This window comes from Ascaphus truei, chromosome 1 (genome assembly GCF_040206685.1).
Source record: "Ascaphus truei isolate aAscTru1 chromosome 1, aAscTru1.hap1, whole genome shotgun sequence".
In the NCBI taxonomy this organism is placed as follows: Eukaryota; Metazoa; Chordata; class Amphibia; order Anura; family Ascaphidae; genus Ascaphus; species Ascaphus truei.
The window spans coordinates 477,050,215-477,065,867 of NC_134483.1; the positions used below are offsets into that span (position 1 = coordinate 477,050,215).

At 42.9% G+C, this 15,653-nt stretch overlaps 1 protein-coding gene across 2 annotated transcripts in view; it reads left to right on the top strand.

Annotated features, from left to right (window-relative positions):
- RFC1 (replication factor C subunit 1) overlaps nucleotides 1–15,653 on the top strand; it is a 93,916-nt gene that overhangs the window by 40,892 nt on the left and 37,371 nt on the right. For both annotated transcript variants that reach the window (XM_075567863.1, XM_075567864.1), the window contains one exon: nucleotides 15,153–15,361. In XM_075567863.1, the coding sequence (XP_075423978.1) occupies nucleotides 15,153–15,361 (209 nt within the window). The remainder of the gene's footprint in view (nucleotides 1–15,152; nucleotides 15,362–15,653) is intronic.

The window sequence follows — 15,653 nt, forward strand, 5'->3', positions numbered from 1 at the left end:
CACACACCTGAATGCTCCAGACCAGCAAACTGCAAAAACTTTGGCTTTTATAGAGGTGGTCACACTTGCTGATGATCAATTAGTTAAGGGCATTTGATTAGCAGCAACTGTCTGCTACTTGGCATCTTAATTCCTATGGAAGCAGTAAGGGTATACTTTTCACACATGGCTTCTCCATTTTGGCTTTATTTTTGTTAAATCATGACACGGTATAATATGTCATGTGATTTTGTTCATCTGAGGTTGTATTTACCTAATTTTAATACCTGTTAAGGAACAGATGATTATTGTTATGTCCTGATATGTAAAACCATAGAATTCAAAGAGAGTGTACTTTCTTTTTCACACAACTGTATGTGGAATTAAAATCTCTGGTCAGAAATGCACGATGACTTCCCTCTACATACTATTTTTGGTCAATTAAAATGTTAGATATTTGTATTGGTATGGTCTTTGTACAGGCATACCCCGGTTTAAGTACACTCACTTTAAGTACACTCGCGAGTAAGTACATCTCGCTCAATAGGCAAACGGCAGCTCACGCATGCGCCAGTCAGCATGTCCTGAACAGCAATACCGGCTCCCTACCTGTACCGAAGGTGTGCTCAAGCGGGGAGACTATAGAGCCTGTTACAAATGCGTTATTTACATCAGTTATGCACGTATATGACGTTTGCCGTACAGTACATGCATCGATAAGTGGGAAAAAGGTAGTGCTTCACTTTAAGTACATTTTCGCTTTACATACGTGCTCCGGTCCCATTGCGTACGTTAATGTGGGGTATGCCTGTAGTCAGTTGTGTTGCCATTAGCCTTGTTTGTTGTGTGTGGGGTTAGTCTGCTGACCCAATACTTATCCTGTATCACCAGTCCATTCAATAGATCTAATCTTTCTGTAACTAGTACTGTATCTGTGAAATAGTGAAATGCTAAAGACCTGGCAATAGCCTTGAAAGAAGTGTTGTCAGTCTCTTTGCACCTACTTGTTACTCGCATTCTAATAGTGTAACCTTGGGGAGGGCGACCTTTGCTCTCGAGAGTTAATTTTCGAGTAATTATAAAACTTAATGCATTGTTGCTTTGGAAATCATATGTTCTCTCTCAAAAACATAACGTATTTGAATTTTGTGAAAGCCATGCTAGTGTGTGTAGGGTGTGAGGGGTTAACATGACTACAGATTTTTAGCTGACAACAGAGGAGCAACCGGTCAAGGCTGTCTGGCACTGGGAGGTGGAAGGGAACGGCTGCAGAATTTACAGCTCAAGGTTACTTTTACCTAACTATAGTTCAGGTACACATTGATTAAGCTCTGTTGGAGCTGGGGTGACATTATTGATCTAGAGTATTCTGTTTTCACGTGTTGCGTTCTGTGTTGGAATTCTAGCATACATCATTTTAACTCCATGCTACATCGCAGCAGGCACCTCCCTATCATTCACCTTTTATCTTGGTGCGTCCTTAAATGCAGTAGAAAGCATTCAGTTCTGTAGTACTGATTATTGCTCTTCAAAGGGGCATTTCTGTGTGTGGAATAAACAATAGTTTTAGCGTGTCGGTGCATCACTTTTATTATTTTTTGCGTTTTTAATTTAAAAAATCTGCCAGTTTGGAAGTGGCCTAAACATTTCTAGCTAACTACTTGCATCACATGTAGGAAACTCTTAATTTGACGCAGAAAATGGAGCAAAGCGTTAAACTTGTATCGATGTAAAAAAAAAAACGTGAATACATCTCCCGTGGGGGGGAGGGGGGTGGTGTGGTTAAAAGTACTTCCTGTAATAAGGGCTCAGTGTCAGCCCCATCAATGCTCTGGTAGGCACACAAAGCCTCTATCTCAGTTGCGGCTTACAAAAAAACCCAGAAACTTAAACTCCAGAAAGAACTAACAGATAAAATTGTGCAACTTGAGCAACAGCATAAACTCACAGCCTCAAAAAAAGTATTTAAACAATTAAACCTAGCCAGGGCAGCCCTCAAACATTCACAACTAGAAGAGTTGGAGCGTGTTCTGAGATGGACTAGACAGAAGTTTTTCGACAAGGGAAACAAGACGGATAAGCTCTTAGCCACGAAACTTAGAGGAGCCCGAGTTAAATCCCAAATCTCAAAAATCCGCACCAAAAATGGACAAATCTCCTACTCGGAGAAAGAGATAGCGCAGGATTTCGTGGAGTTCTACTCCAACCTCTACAATTTACACCCCCCGGGCCACGACCCAGTATCCCTAGAAACAATCTCGAACTACTTAGAGCAGTGTAACCTACCGTTCCTTACGGACGAGGAATTAGATAACCTAAACAAGGAGATCTCCAAAGAGGAACTGTCAGGAGCAATAGGGTCCTTAAAATTAGCTAAAACTTACCAACGCCTACTATAAAACATTCTTGCCGACTGTCCCCTACCTCCCAGAAATGTCCACTCCTTTCTGCAGGGAGAGCCGATCCCCGCCACAATCACAGCGGCAAACCTTGCATCCATAAAGAAGGCAGGGACCCCCTCCTCTGCGGCAACTACAGACCAATATCCCTATTAAACACCGACCTTAAACTCTACAGCAAAATCCTAGCAAATAGGCTCAATCCAATTCTCCGGAGACTCATTCATATAGATCAAGTATGTTTTGTGTCAGGCAGACAGGCATCTGACAACACCCGCAAAATTGTGGATATAATAGACCATGTGCACCTCACGGGAACTAAGGCGATGATTCTTAGCCTTGACGCAGAGAAAGCGTTCGACAGAATCAAATGGTCCTTCTTAAACCAAACAATGCTGAAATTTGGATTCAGCGGTCCCTTCCTGCAGGGGGTCAGAGCCCTATATATATTAAAACCCGACAGCACTTGTCAAAATCTCGGGCGGATATTCCGACCCAATCAAGATAAAAAACGGGACCAGACAGGGTTGTCCCCTCTCTCCTCTGTTATTCGCCCTCACAATTGAACCACTGGCAGCTACAATAAGCGAGGATAAGAGCATTAAGGGCATTCAAATTGGCAAAATGGAATACAAAATATCCTTATTCGCGGATGACGTGATACTGACTCTCGCGGACCCCCACACCTCCCTCCCCAATCTCCAAAGGTCACTCCACCAATTTGGCACGGTCTCTGATTATAAAGTCAATATGGACAAATCAGAGGCACTCAACATATCCCTCCCAACCCAAGAATGGCAGCTTCTTCAAACTAACTTTAAATATCGATGGAGCACCACACATATAAAGTATCTAGGAGTTAGAATATCTAACACATATGGCTCCCTATACCAATACAACTACCCCCCCCTATTTGACCAAATTAAAAAAGACGTGGAGACATGGAAAAAGTTCCAAATCTCGTGGTTCGGAAGAATTGTCTCAATTAAGATGAACATCCTCCCGAGACTACTCTATTCTTTCCAAACTCCCCCTATCCCCGTCCCCATAGCAACCCTAAAAAATATCCAGGCCCTCATGTCCCAATTTATTTGGAACGATAAACAGCCAAGAGTACCCAGATCAGTAATGCTGTCCCCTAAAACAAGAGGGGAGGTTGGGGTCCCCGACGTGATCAGATATTACTCAGCGGCCCAGCTGAAACAGGCTGTGGTCTGGAACTATGACCCAGCCACCACATGTTGGCTGGCGATCGAATCACACCACGCCGAGCCGGCCACCCTCCAGGCCCACCTCTGGTCCCCGGCAGGAAGGGAGGGGGGACCACGGAGATTCGCTCTGGGGGCAATGAGGTGCACATGGGAAGTATGGCTCAATAACAAAGGGAAGTATAGCCTGTTAGCTACCCCATCTCAACTTACCCCCATCTTCGGAAACCCGCACTTCCCGCCCGGGTGCTCCAAAAAACAATTCAACCAATTCCAAGGTCTAGGCATAAGCCTAGTTGCAGATCTGCTGAAGAGTGAAGGGAAACTATCTTTCCAGGAACTACGAGATAAATTCCACCACCAAGGCCTCCACTTATTCAAGTTCCTGCAGATTAGACACTTCCTCCTATCTCTAGCCCCGAGCGCCAAATTCACCCCTTTACCAGGTTTGAAACCATCTGTCGCAAAGGCTCCTATCAGAAGGGACTGATCTCGGAGATCTATAGGGGGATGGAGTCGGCAACAGTGTCCCCAATCCACCAGTATATGCAGAAGTGGTCCGAGGACCTCAACGTCCAGATAGATATGGACGAGTGGGAGGACATCTGGGAGCTGGCCACAAAGACATCAATTTGCACAGTGACAAAAGAGAACATATATAAAATACTTTTCCAGTGGTACCTGACCCCAGTTAGACTGAGCCAGATCTTCCCCGGCACCCCTGATCTGTGCTGGAGGGGATGTGGTCAAAAGGGGGACATGGCCCACATTTGGTGGTCATGTCCGGAGATCCAGAGATACTGGACCAAGATCCAGGTGCTCATACAAGAGACCACGGGGCTCCTCCTCCCCCTGGATCCCTTGACCTTTGTGCTGAGCAAGCCAATAGACGACCTAGACCCGCCCATGAGTAGACTAATAACTGCTATACTAACCGCAGCCAGATGCTCAATCGCAGCGGCCTGGAAAAACACCAAAGCCCCAGCGAAAAACACGGTACTGAGAAGAATAGAGGAGGTGAGGTCCATGGACAAACTAACGGCAATGCTACATAAGAAATTGCCACAATTCCGGAATACCTGGGGCCTCTGGGATGGCCCGACGGGAACAGGCCTGTCTTAGACCCCCCAAACCCAATGGCGAGGAAGCCCGTAAACACGGACCGTCCCCCCCCTCCTCCCGTCACCACCCCCCTCTCTCCCCCATACCCCTCCCTCACTTTATCCCTACCAACCTAGGAAAACACACCCCCATTGAGAATTCAACACGTTTTATATAGTCAAGATGCATGTCATGTGCCTATGACATTGTTGTACTCGTGCTAAATATATGTTATTCTCAAATAAAAAAATTGATACAAAAAAAAGTACTTCCTGTATGTTGCTCATGTGCTACGTCCCCTGCGGCACTCTCACATCGCTACTCCGCCGCTGATAATGAAACGGGAGGAGTCCTTCTGTTCCACTTAAAGATCCTGTTTAACGTGATCTCCCCTGGAAAAACTAGGAGGAACGTTGAGGTAGCTATTAAGTCATGGGGGCCCTGGAATGCCGGACCTGATAACATAGTAGCTATGTAGAGAGTCCACTCAGGATAACACCTTCTGAAATAAAGATAAATCTAATAGTAATAAAACCCACACTATCCCCCAGTGGGGGAGGTGCACCTTAATAGATGTGAATATAGTACACAAATTGAATAAGGTGAAGGGGAGCAAAGGCTACTTCTAAAGGGCACCCAAAGGGTTGAAACTAGAAAAATGAAAACATTTCTTATTTTGAAGGCATGAAGTTTTAATTTTATTGAACTTATTTCGGCCACTAGGTTTGAGTTGGGGGGATGCAATCTCATATATCGGTAATTCTTCCTAAAAGGTCTTCTTCTAGCACAATTTTACATTGGCATACAAGTTTGTGTGGTGTTATTTTCTGCCGCCTGGACATGAACACCCATTTAAAGCCCAGTATTTTTTAAAAGGGCGATCTTTCAAATTGCTCAGTTATAGTTCTTGTGAAGTTTTTTTTTTTTTTTTTTTGTATTTATTTAATGGATCAAAGGTTTTCTATTGACCTTCTGTCGCCCATGCATTAGGTGGGCGAATTGTTTTTCCCCTCTGACCTTCGCTAGAAGTTTACATTCCCGGCATGATAGACACGTGTTGGAATATAATTACGCCGCCTGTCCCTTTGACATCAGTAAAACCTTGAACTTGAAACAGATAAGCGGCTGCAGAAACAAGTTACTTGTTTTGAAATAATCAGTCACCTTGTTCTTTGTGTATGTTACCAAATCATTAGACTGATCCTTTATTGCTGTCATAAAAGTAACTGCAATTACTTTTTGCGACATATAAATAGCAGCATCCTATTAAGTGTTTGAAATTGCTGCTCTAGTGTGCTTGGGGCTCCTGACGTAAATGCCAGACCTGCAGCACATTGCTGCTTTTCTCAGGTGCTGGCACATCAGAGCTGATGGTTTCTGCTCAGAATTGCTGGCAGCAGGTTGTCTGACATGCTACATATTAATGGGTTGTACAGAGCCCACACAGGAAATGTGCAGGGTTAAAAACCGGCACAGCCCTATGATTGTATTTCTGCTACTGTAGAGACAGATTGTGATACTTTTTTAGTGTGTCTCAGTAAACCAAATAAGCCCACGGCTGCATTTAAAGCCTCTTCCATTTGAACTGCCAAATCGTGTTTTGTTTCTACAACTTTAATTCCGTTATGACCGAACACTTGATTTTATCCTTTCTCCCATTAGAAGGGGAGCGGATATAGTTGTGGCACCTAGTGGCCAGTGTGTCGTTACTAGATTTCTCTGGCAGTCCATCCATATCATATAAACATATCTAGCCGTCCAGTTTCTGTGATTTTACCAATCCATATTGGACATCAATTGAGTAATGAGCATACGCAAGTGACTTAAAGCAGACAGTTTCAAACTATTACTAATAATTCAAATTAAGAAAAATTGATATGGCAAGAACTTGGTAAGTTATTCATGTCGTAGGCACCTCTTTCATGGTCTCATCTGCTTACAGCATCTGTGGTCCATTTCATGGGGAAGAATGATTACCAGTAAGACACGCAAACCGTTGAACAATAATACAAATATCACAGGATAAAGGATTAGCTGTATAGAGGGCATTAATTTTCTTTTTCCTTTTTTTTTTTGTCCGTACTATAAGTAAAATGAATTATGCATGTGTTATGTATAAGGTTCAATTATTTTAAAAGCAGTAATGCAGAACTTTGTCCATATATGATTTACACTTGTGTTCAGGCAACCAGTTGTATAGTAACTCCGCTGATGACTATCGCCACGTCCATAGTGGTCTTTTTTTGTGGACCCTTCTCCCAACTTGCATTAGGTTACTGCTGTGCAGTCACTCATGATCTAACACAGGGGTGCGCAACTTTTGGCGCTGCGCCCCCCGGCCTGCTCTCCCCCTGTGCTTGGGCCCCCCTTACCTTTGCCGGCGTGGGGTCATGTGATGTCACGTGTCACCGCGACGTTATTTGACGCTGCGTTGCCATGGTGACGTGTTGCCCAAAGCTGGCTGAATCAAGGTAAGTGAGTTACAGAGGCCTTGCGCAGTCCCCCAGCATTTAATTTAGATGCCATGGGGAAGAGCGCGGGGCCTCTGTAACCGCTGCGCACCACAGTTTGCGCACACCTGATCTAACATGTAAGGGGGGTTCCTAAATCTGTGTGTAGCGAGCACATTACCTGTTACACAGCAGTGAGGGTGTCAACGTTTAGAATCCCAAATTATTCAAATGATTTATTAAACCTCCCCCAGTGTGTATGAAGTCATCTACCAAATGACAAGGGTTTCCGTAAAGAGATAAATAAAGGAAGCTCGCTCTACCTGTCGGGTGCTCGCCCTACCTGTCGGGTGCTCGCCCTACCTGTCGGGTGCTCACCCTACCTGTCGGGTGCTCGCCCAGGATATATATGCTTACTAGGAAAGCTGAATGATAACAGCAACTCTGGGGAAATGGGGCAGGGGAAGGAGAGCAATATCCTTTGGATGGGGGCACTCCTAAAATTACCCACATTTGTACTGGTGAGCTAACAATAAGCGCCCCAGCTAAGGTCTCACTTTGTACAGTTAACCAGGATCCCTAGAACCACCAAAGATGAATCTAGTTAATGATGGGTACAGTTTTGGACTCCAATATATAAAAGCTTGAATTAGTGCCTTAGGCTGTGCTGAGCCGTGCGGATGCTCCGCGCTGAGCCCCTGCATCCTCAATGAGGATGCCTTTAGAGGGGGCTCACGCGAGCGTCCGCATGCGTGCTGAGGCGCTGGAGTTTTCAGCCGAGCACCAAGCTGTTTTTCAGCGCACTGTCGGCTGAAAACATCCATTCAGCACGGATCTGCGTCAACGTCACTGTGCCGTGACGTCGGCGCCATGAGGTCGACGTCTGTGCGTCGCGGGCGATTAGCCCAGCGACGTCACTGCCCCGCCTCCCTCGGTTTTCCCCGCCTCCGATCGCGCCCGCTTGGGCATGAAATCGCGCAGATTTCAGCAGGCGAGCCTCAGTGTCAGCGCAGCTCGGAACTCCTCACCCCTCTATGGCCCGGGCCTTATGCTCTGTATTTGCAATAGGCACAGACTGGCCAGTTGTTGGTTTTTCACCTTTGCCAGTTCTGACACTTTATTGTCCAGGGTAGAGAAATGTATCATCATTCTAAAGGATACTTTTTTGCAACTACTGTGTAATCTACTTGAAGAGACTTAGGGATAGTTTTGTGATATACTTTTAGTATTACTAAGCCATAGATAGGTTCACGTATTATTAGTACCTACTAGTATTAGGCATTTAGAGGTAATAGCAACAGGAATATCAAGGTCTCTCTTCTCTGCCTGTGAGTGGATTTCTAGACATTACCTCGATTGGCATTTAGCCAGTTACGTTTGAATTGAGGATTCCATATACATTCACGGTCATTAGTGTTTGTATTAGCCGTGTTACACCTTACTGTCACCCTCGCATTGTTAATAGTTTTTTTTAAGGTTTGAGTGCAACAATTATTTGATGTATTAAAATTATTTTTATGTGATCTCACCAATATCCTATACATCCAGATATTGGAGTCAAAAACTGTACCCATCATTAACTAGTTTCATCTTTGGTGGTTCTAGGGATACTGGTTAACTGTACAAAGTGAGACCTTAGCTGGGAAGCTTATTGTTAGCGTTGGCTCACAAGTTCAAATGTGGGTAATTTTAGGAGTGCCCCCATCCAAAGGATATTTCTCTCCTTCCCCTGCCCCATTTCCCCAGAGTTTCTGTTTCAGTAAAGATAATTGGCAATATAGAGGTAGAGGTTTATTTTTCTTTTATTTGTGAAGTGTTAATCTTATCTTGAAAATGACGCTTTGAATATATATAAATTGTAGGAAGCAATATAAGGTAGACTTCATTTTTTTTTTTTTTTTTGCAGTAGTAGTAAAATAAATAATGAAGATGGGAATATTTGCCAACTCCTAAAACAAATGAATAGCAGAGGTACGGAAGACATACTCCATCTGTTTGTTATACGTTGGGAATCTTAGGCATTCTCGAAGTGTGTGTGTGTGTGTGTGTGTGTGTGTGTGTGTTGCATAACATGTCCTCGTGGGTGCAGTTTCAAACCGGTGCTTGGCGAAGTAGAGTGGTTTGTTGGGAGTGATCCAAGTGTTTTGTTGTATGGTCATCTAACATATTTACTCTTTGCTGTTAAATGAAGTGGGGGACCTTGTGCTTTGTTTGAGTGAGATGACCTTGGGTGATGTGACATTGCTTTTTTGTTTTGTGGCCTGCTAACTGGGTTAGCATTTGATTCAAAACCAGCATTTTTTTTTTGTGTGTGCATAGTGAGAGAAACCTTTTTACTTTGTTAAAATAATTTAAACTAATGTGAAAGTGAGTTTGGTAAATGTTTACTTGAAATGTTGGCTATATTCTTCATGGGAGTTTTTCCAAGACCAAAGAAACACCATAATAAGATTAATATGATAAATGTATTTGTTTCTGTAACTATTCAGGGTTAACGGATAACCCACTTATGCTCTAAATTACTGTCTTTCTCTGGATAAATACATGCGGAGAGGGTATGTTATACACTTGTAGATTTTATTACCAGGTCTGTTCCATCATGGAATCTGTGTTGTACTTTTTCTCATTAATCTGGCACAATTTGTAGATAATTCAGGTTTTATTGGTTACTCTTATTAATTCAACTTGCTAAAGGCAACTCATGATTTTTATTTAATTTAACGGCTACATTATAGTATCATAATGATTAAAAAAAAATAAAAAAATCTCCTGGCTAAATATTACAACCTTCCTGCATGCTCTTGCATAGCTGCCTGGTTTCATGTATGCAGCGCTTTTAAACAAAATTAATCTGGTTACATGTTTTGTTTTTTACAGTATTTGATTAATTATTTTAGAGCATAGTCCTGTATGAAATGCCTTTTTGGCCCTTTTTTTATTTGTTTTTTTTATTATTTATTTTGTAGCAATATTTCTGTATTAATTTATTTAAGAAATATTTTTTTCTAGTTCCTGCTACATCTATGTAGATTTTGTAAATATCTTAATATTCTTGAATGTTTGCTTCTGAGCTGGGTGATTTTTATAGTAGTACTATGTGTGTGTGTGTGTGTGTGTGTGTGTGTGTGTGTGTGTGTGCCAAGCACACGCATTTTAAGTGAAACTTCTTACTTTTGTCACAGAAATTGTATTTGTGATGGTGATGTTTTTAATAAAAAAAAATCAAAACACAATTTCAGTGCCAAAACACAAAGAAGTTTGACTTAGAACGCGTGTTTTAGCTATTTGCACTTCTATATTTATAGTATCTGTGAATTGTGTGTGTGGTCTCCGTGTCCTGCTGCTGGTGCCTTCTGCGCAGGCGTGCAGAGCCGGAGCAAACCCCCCCCCCCCTCTCCTTCGTCCGGCGAAGGTGTGTGTGTTCAGCATCTGGATCCAGACCCGCCCCCTTCCTCTTCACTGGACAGGGAGGACGAGCTGTCCCTGTCTGAGTCCCCCGGCCCGGTGCAGCCCCCTCTCTCTCCCCCCCCGGGCGGAGTTGCGGACACGTCCTCTCCAGTGACTGCATCGCTGATGTCGCTGATGGCCTCTTCTGCCAGCAGTGACGTCACTTCCGTCACCATGCAGAGCATTTACTGCCAGGGAATTTTTCTCATGTGGTAGGTGTGCACAATGAAGTTTCACTTCAAAAGTAGAGGCGGTCCTCGCTTTTCCGACAGTGCGTCCCGGTAACCGCCGTCGGTTAACAGACCGTCGGATTGGGGGTCCCATGTTAAAGCTGCAGTTCAGTCAATATCCTGCATGTGTGTTTTTTTTAATAAATCAGTTCTGTAGTAAGAAAAAATACTTTTAGCATTGTCTGTTTTTAAAAAAACAACTTTTAAAGACCAATTTTCTTGTATTCTATTTTAACAGCCATTTGCTAAGGCACTGCCCCTTCATGTCCTGTCACAAGCTCTGGCACACCCCTTTGTCAGCCCTGCCCTCCCTCTAGCACATGTCAGTGCAGGATTGCTCATGAATATTCATGAGCTTCCACTGACAGACAAACAGAATATAAACAGATCCCTTCACTAATTATGTCACCAAATTTCGACCTATCAATACATGGAGAACGAATTGACCTGCCGCTATACAGTTCTTTAGGTAATTAGAGATTGCACACAAACTATTGAAGTTAAAAAATAAATGAAAAAAAAACAAAAAAAAAAACTGAACTGCAGCTTTAATTTGCGGCGGTTACTGTCGGTAAAGTGGGTCTGGCGTTGTATAATGCATCCGTCGGAAACCGGGACGTCCGTAAGCGAGGGAACCTGTACTGTAGAATTACTACAGTTTGAGGACTGTTCTATAACACGGGAGTAGGCTTCTGCCTTAGGCTGAGTCCATGGTCAGTGCTGAGGCGAGCTGACGCTTGTCAGTGAGCAGCTTTAGCAGGGGCTCGTTTTGGCGCTCATGGGAGCGCAGGGCCGGTCACGTGGGCGGTTCGCCCAATGAGGGCGAACCAGCTCCGTGATGTCACTGGCTTGCCCCCGGACGACGCGCGAACTAAGGCAAGGGAAAGTACCCGCTTTCCCTCAGCCTCAGCGCGCCTGCACGGCTGCAGTTACCATGGACTCAGCCTTAAGATAGTGTAACGGGTTTCCAGTCAACGCCCCTCCACATCAACATTGGCCATTGGTTGTTTGTTTAATGTATAATACAATAATAGGCACAAATGGAGCCAGCCTTTCGATTAATGTATAATGTACAAATTAAGTGTACCATACATTTCAATATAGTTGCCTTTGTTAATTCATTTAACCAAGATGGACCAACGTAAACTAGCTAGAGGAGTATAACCGAAAGCACAAACTAAGTTGATACATTTTCCTATGCATTTTGTGTTCCTTTTCTCTTCCCGTCATTGTGTGGTAGCCATATAGTTGAATACTAGGCAAAAAGTAAACTGGCCCATAAAGTTTAATGCAAAGCACAAACTAAGGTGCAGAATATACTTTAATGGAAATCTTACTTTATGCCTTTTTGTTAATTGGAAGCACAAAATCAGTTTCACTTTCACCTAGGGGAGTGTCCCCTCCCACTCTCTCTTGCCTCTCTCTCCCGATTCGTTAGCCTTGCCAGCCATGAATGTTACTGCCCTGTGCTGCGCTCCGACCCCCAAACCAGCTGCACCGCATCCCACCTAAAGGGCTCTCTCACTTCACCAAACCATGAACCTGGACAGGGGAGCAGCCGAAGGGAGTCTGCCATTTGGCTGACTATTGGAGTGGCCCAGGCCACTGAATTCCAAACTAGAACCTGTGCTGAGCAATCTCCCACACTACATGTCATGTCAACACTTCCACTTTACTGTGTGTGTGTGTGTATGTGTTAAAAGGAGATGGGAAGTAGGGCCAACCAATATACCAGGACCTAACGTAGTATATAACAATAAATACAAATACAATATTAAAGATATAAACATTTATAGTGTACTTAGAGTACCACTGCTAGAGTCCAAGGAGGCAATTCCAATCCCTCCAGAAACAGCTTGTAGAAAAAAGAAATCGTCCTCCAGCGTGTAGACTCGAGTTGTCATCCCAGGCGTATAAGATGGGGAAAAAAGAAGAAAAAAAACAACAAACTCAATGGTATAATAAAGATATGACCAGATATATACCATACACTAGGTTTAAATAGCACACACTTACATGTGACTAGATCCTACTGGCGTACAGCAGTGTATACACTTCACATCATCCAGTAAGAATATCTTGGGGGAAAAAAGTAGAGAAAAAGGCACGCAGCCTAAGAAAATGTAATAACAATAGATGATTAAAACAGGATGCACTCACAAACCACTAATTCACCTGGGCATTTGTGAATAGCTTTCCAGCATTGTCTTTGTCCACCTCGATCCAGCTCTTCCACGTCTCCCACTTCTCCTTTGGTAATGCGGAGTCTGCGTGGTGTCGGTTTCAGCCATCCTCGCCCCCTTCAGTCTTCGTATGGCAGTCCTCGTGGTTCCCTGGCTTGTGCACAGCCCGGACAGAGCCCCCCCCCCCCCCCTGTCTATTTTGCACTACACTTTGTACCTTATGACATACTTGGTACGTCATAGACACTTGTTTTCATGGGGCCAATTGTTCTGACCGCCCAGTGCTATCGAAACCCCAGTATTCTAAAAGGTAATCTAGAATGGGCAAAGTAAGGACGTTTATTTAAAAAAAGATATACTGATCTAAGGCGTTTGAGGAGAATTCAGGTATCGCCTAATTTTTCTTAGGTTCTTTTTTTGCGTTAAAGTGTCATGGACGAGAGGAATAAAATAATGTATTATATTTTTAAACTTCAGATTATTAAATCCTTTAATTTCAAGTCAGTAGAGCAAAAGCGTTTGTTCTGGCTATAATATGACTATAATAGCCATGAAACGTTCATTTTCGTTACTCTGTCCTTCGACAAGACAACTCTGTGCTTTGCTGCTGCACGCACCAATTAAATATGATTTGAGAGCAAGGGCATCTCCATGAAACCATCGATCAGTGCTAAATGAGAGGCCTGCAGCGTCGCGTATACGTCTCTGCGGGGGTCACGCCGACTTGTGGGATGTTTAATTTTTTTAGTGCATGTGTGTTCACGCCGGAGGTAATCATTACGAGTGTCTGAATTATGAGTCACTAAGATGTCATAAATAATGCACATAAAGAAATTGGCAGACGTAATAGGTCTGTTTTTGTTCGGTGTTGAGGTGTTTTATCCCTCACTGCTTCCGACAGACGTCATTTTGTTTTGCCAAAAAGAAAATTGTTTGCAATAATTAGTGAAATCACATTTTCCCGGAACGGTAGCTCTTCAAATAATTGATTACAACCAAAGCAAATACAATCAGGACGTGTTTCAAGTACAAGACGTGCTAGGAAGCATCGGGGTGTTTTTTCCCCTTCCCACTACTCGTGTACATGAAGTTACTGAATCTTCTCTAATACCATCATTTAGGATATCTCGTAGGTGCTGTTTTGGGTATAGAAAAGCTTAATTAAAAATAAATGTAATGGCATGCCATCGGTGAGGTAATAACAGAAGAAGTCTTTGCCATGTACCGGAAATTTAACGGTCATCAGGAGCCTGGCCTGTGACATTAGGACAGGGGTACTCAACTCCAGTCCTCAAGCCCCCCAAACAGGCCAGGTTTTCAGGATATTCCAGCTTCCGCACAGGTGACACAGAGTCCTAATTAATGTGTAATAACGGTAGCCGTCCTCAGTACTCTATATTCTGTGATCTTTGTTTAGTCGCTTTCAAGTATACATTTACAAACCAAATTATCTGATCATGAAAGGCCATTGAAAATGTAATAAACGAAAAGCTCTGTAATGTATATAATTGCATATGATTAAAATCTTCGAGTGTTGAACCTAAAAATTGGAAGTCTGCACAAATTGGCATCTACTCCAGCCCCCCCCCCCCCCCCCCTCCAATAATACTGTACCGTAAGATTATCAATTAGGTTTTTTTTGTTTTTGTTTTCTGGCTAAATGTTTGCTAACTTTTTTTTTTTAATTTTTTTTACTTTCTGGGATTTTTAAAATAATAAATAAAATTGCAAACCTTTTAGATTCTCTAAAAACTGCTGTGTAACTGCAAGCAGATCTCTGCGACATTGAGATCACTGCTGCATTGAGATCACTGCTGCATTGCTTCCCGGCAACTTGCCACTAAAAATGTTTGCACTGTGTATTTATATCCAATTTCTTTTCAGAGCTTGGGGTTTTTGAATGACAGTTAATAATGGTAAATGTATTTTTTGGCTAGAACGCTCTGGTTTTACCCAGCACGTTATTTATAGAAATACATTTTTCTTCTACATACATATTTAAATCTGAGATTTGATTAGGGAAATCCTGTAAAAACAAAATGAAAGTAGTCTTGTTTAAGGACTCCTCAGAGGGCACCTTTCCTTTTGCATACATGTTTACGTCTATGCTATGTGATTTGAAGATGTATTACAATAATGGCAATATTTGTTGAAGATGAAGAAGACTTTGCTCAGAAGAAGCCTCAGAAACCCAAGGAAAATGGAACCTTGACCAGTCACCCTGAAAAGCAGCAGGTCCCTATCAAAGCAAAAGCCAAACCTTCAACGCCTGTGACACGGACGCCCACATCCGTGGCAGATTACTTTGGGACGAGCACTATTAACAGGTCCGACAAGAAGCTGGTTGCAAGCAAAAGGAAAGCGGTAAGTTTGTTTAATGTGTGAAATATGCTTTGAAGGCAATTGTGATTTATTTCCATTTCTATTCTTTAAGTATTCTGTATAATTGTGAGTGAACCACTGATAATTTGTTCAATCGTAGACATTTTGCCGACTGACTTTGTCTTCTAATAAAAAATGAACATTGGGGTTGCACATTAATAAATGGGGCACCCCGACGATATGAAGGAGAGCACCAAGATGAGCTGTGCATGTTTACAATTCTGCAATATATTTTTGAAAGCAGACTATAGTAAATGGCAGGATGTCCTTTTGA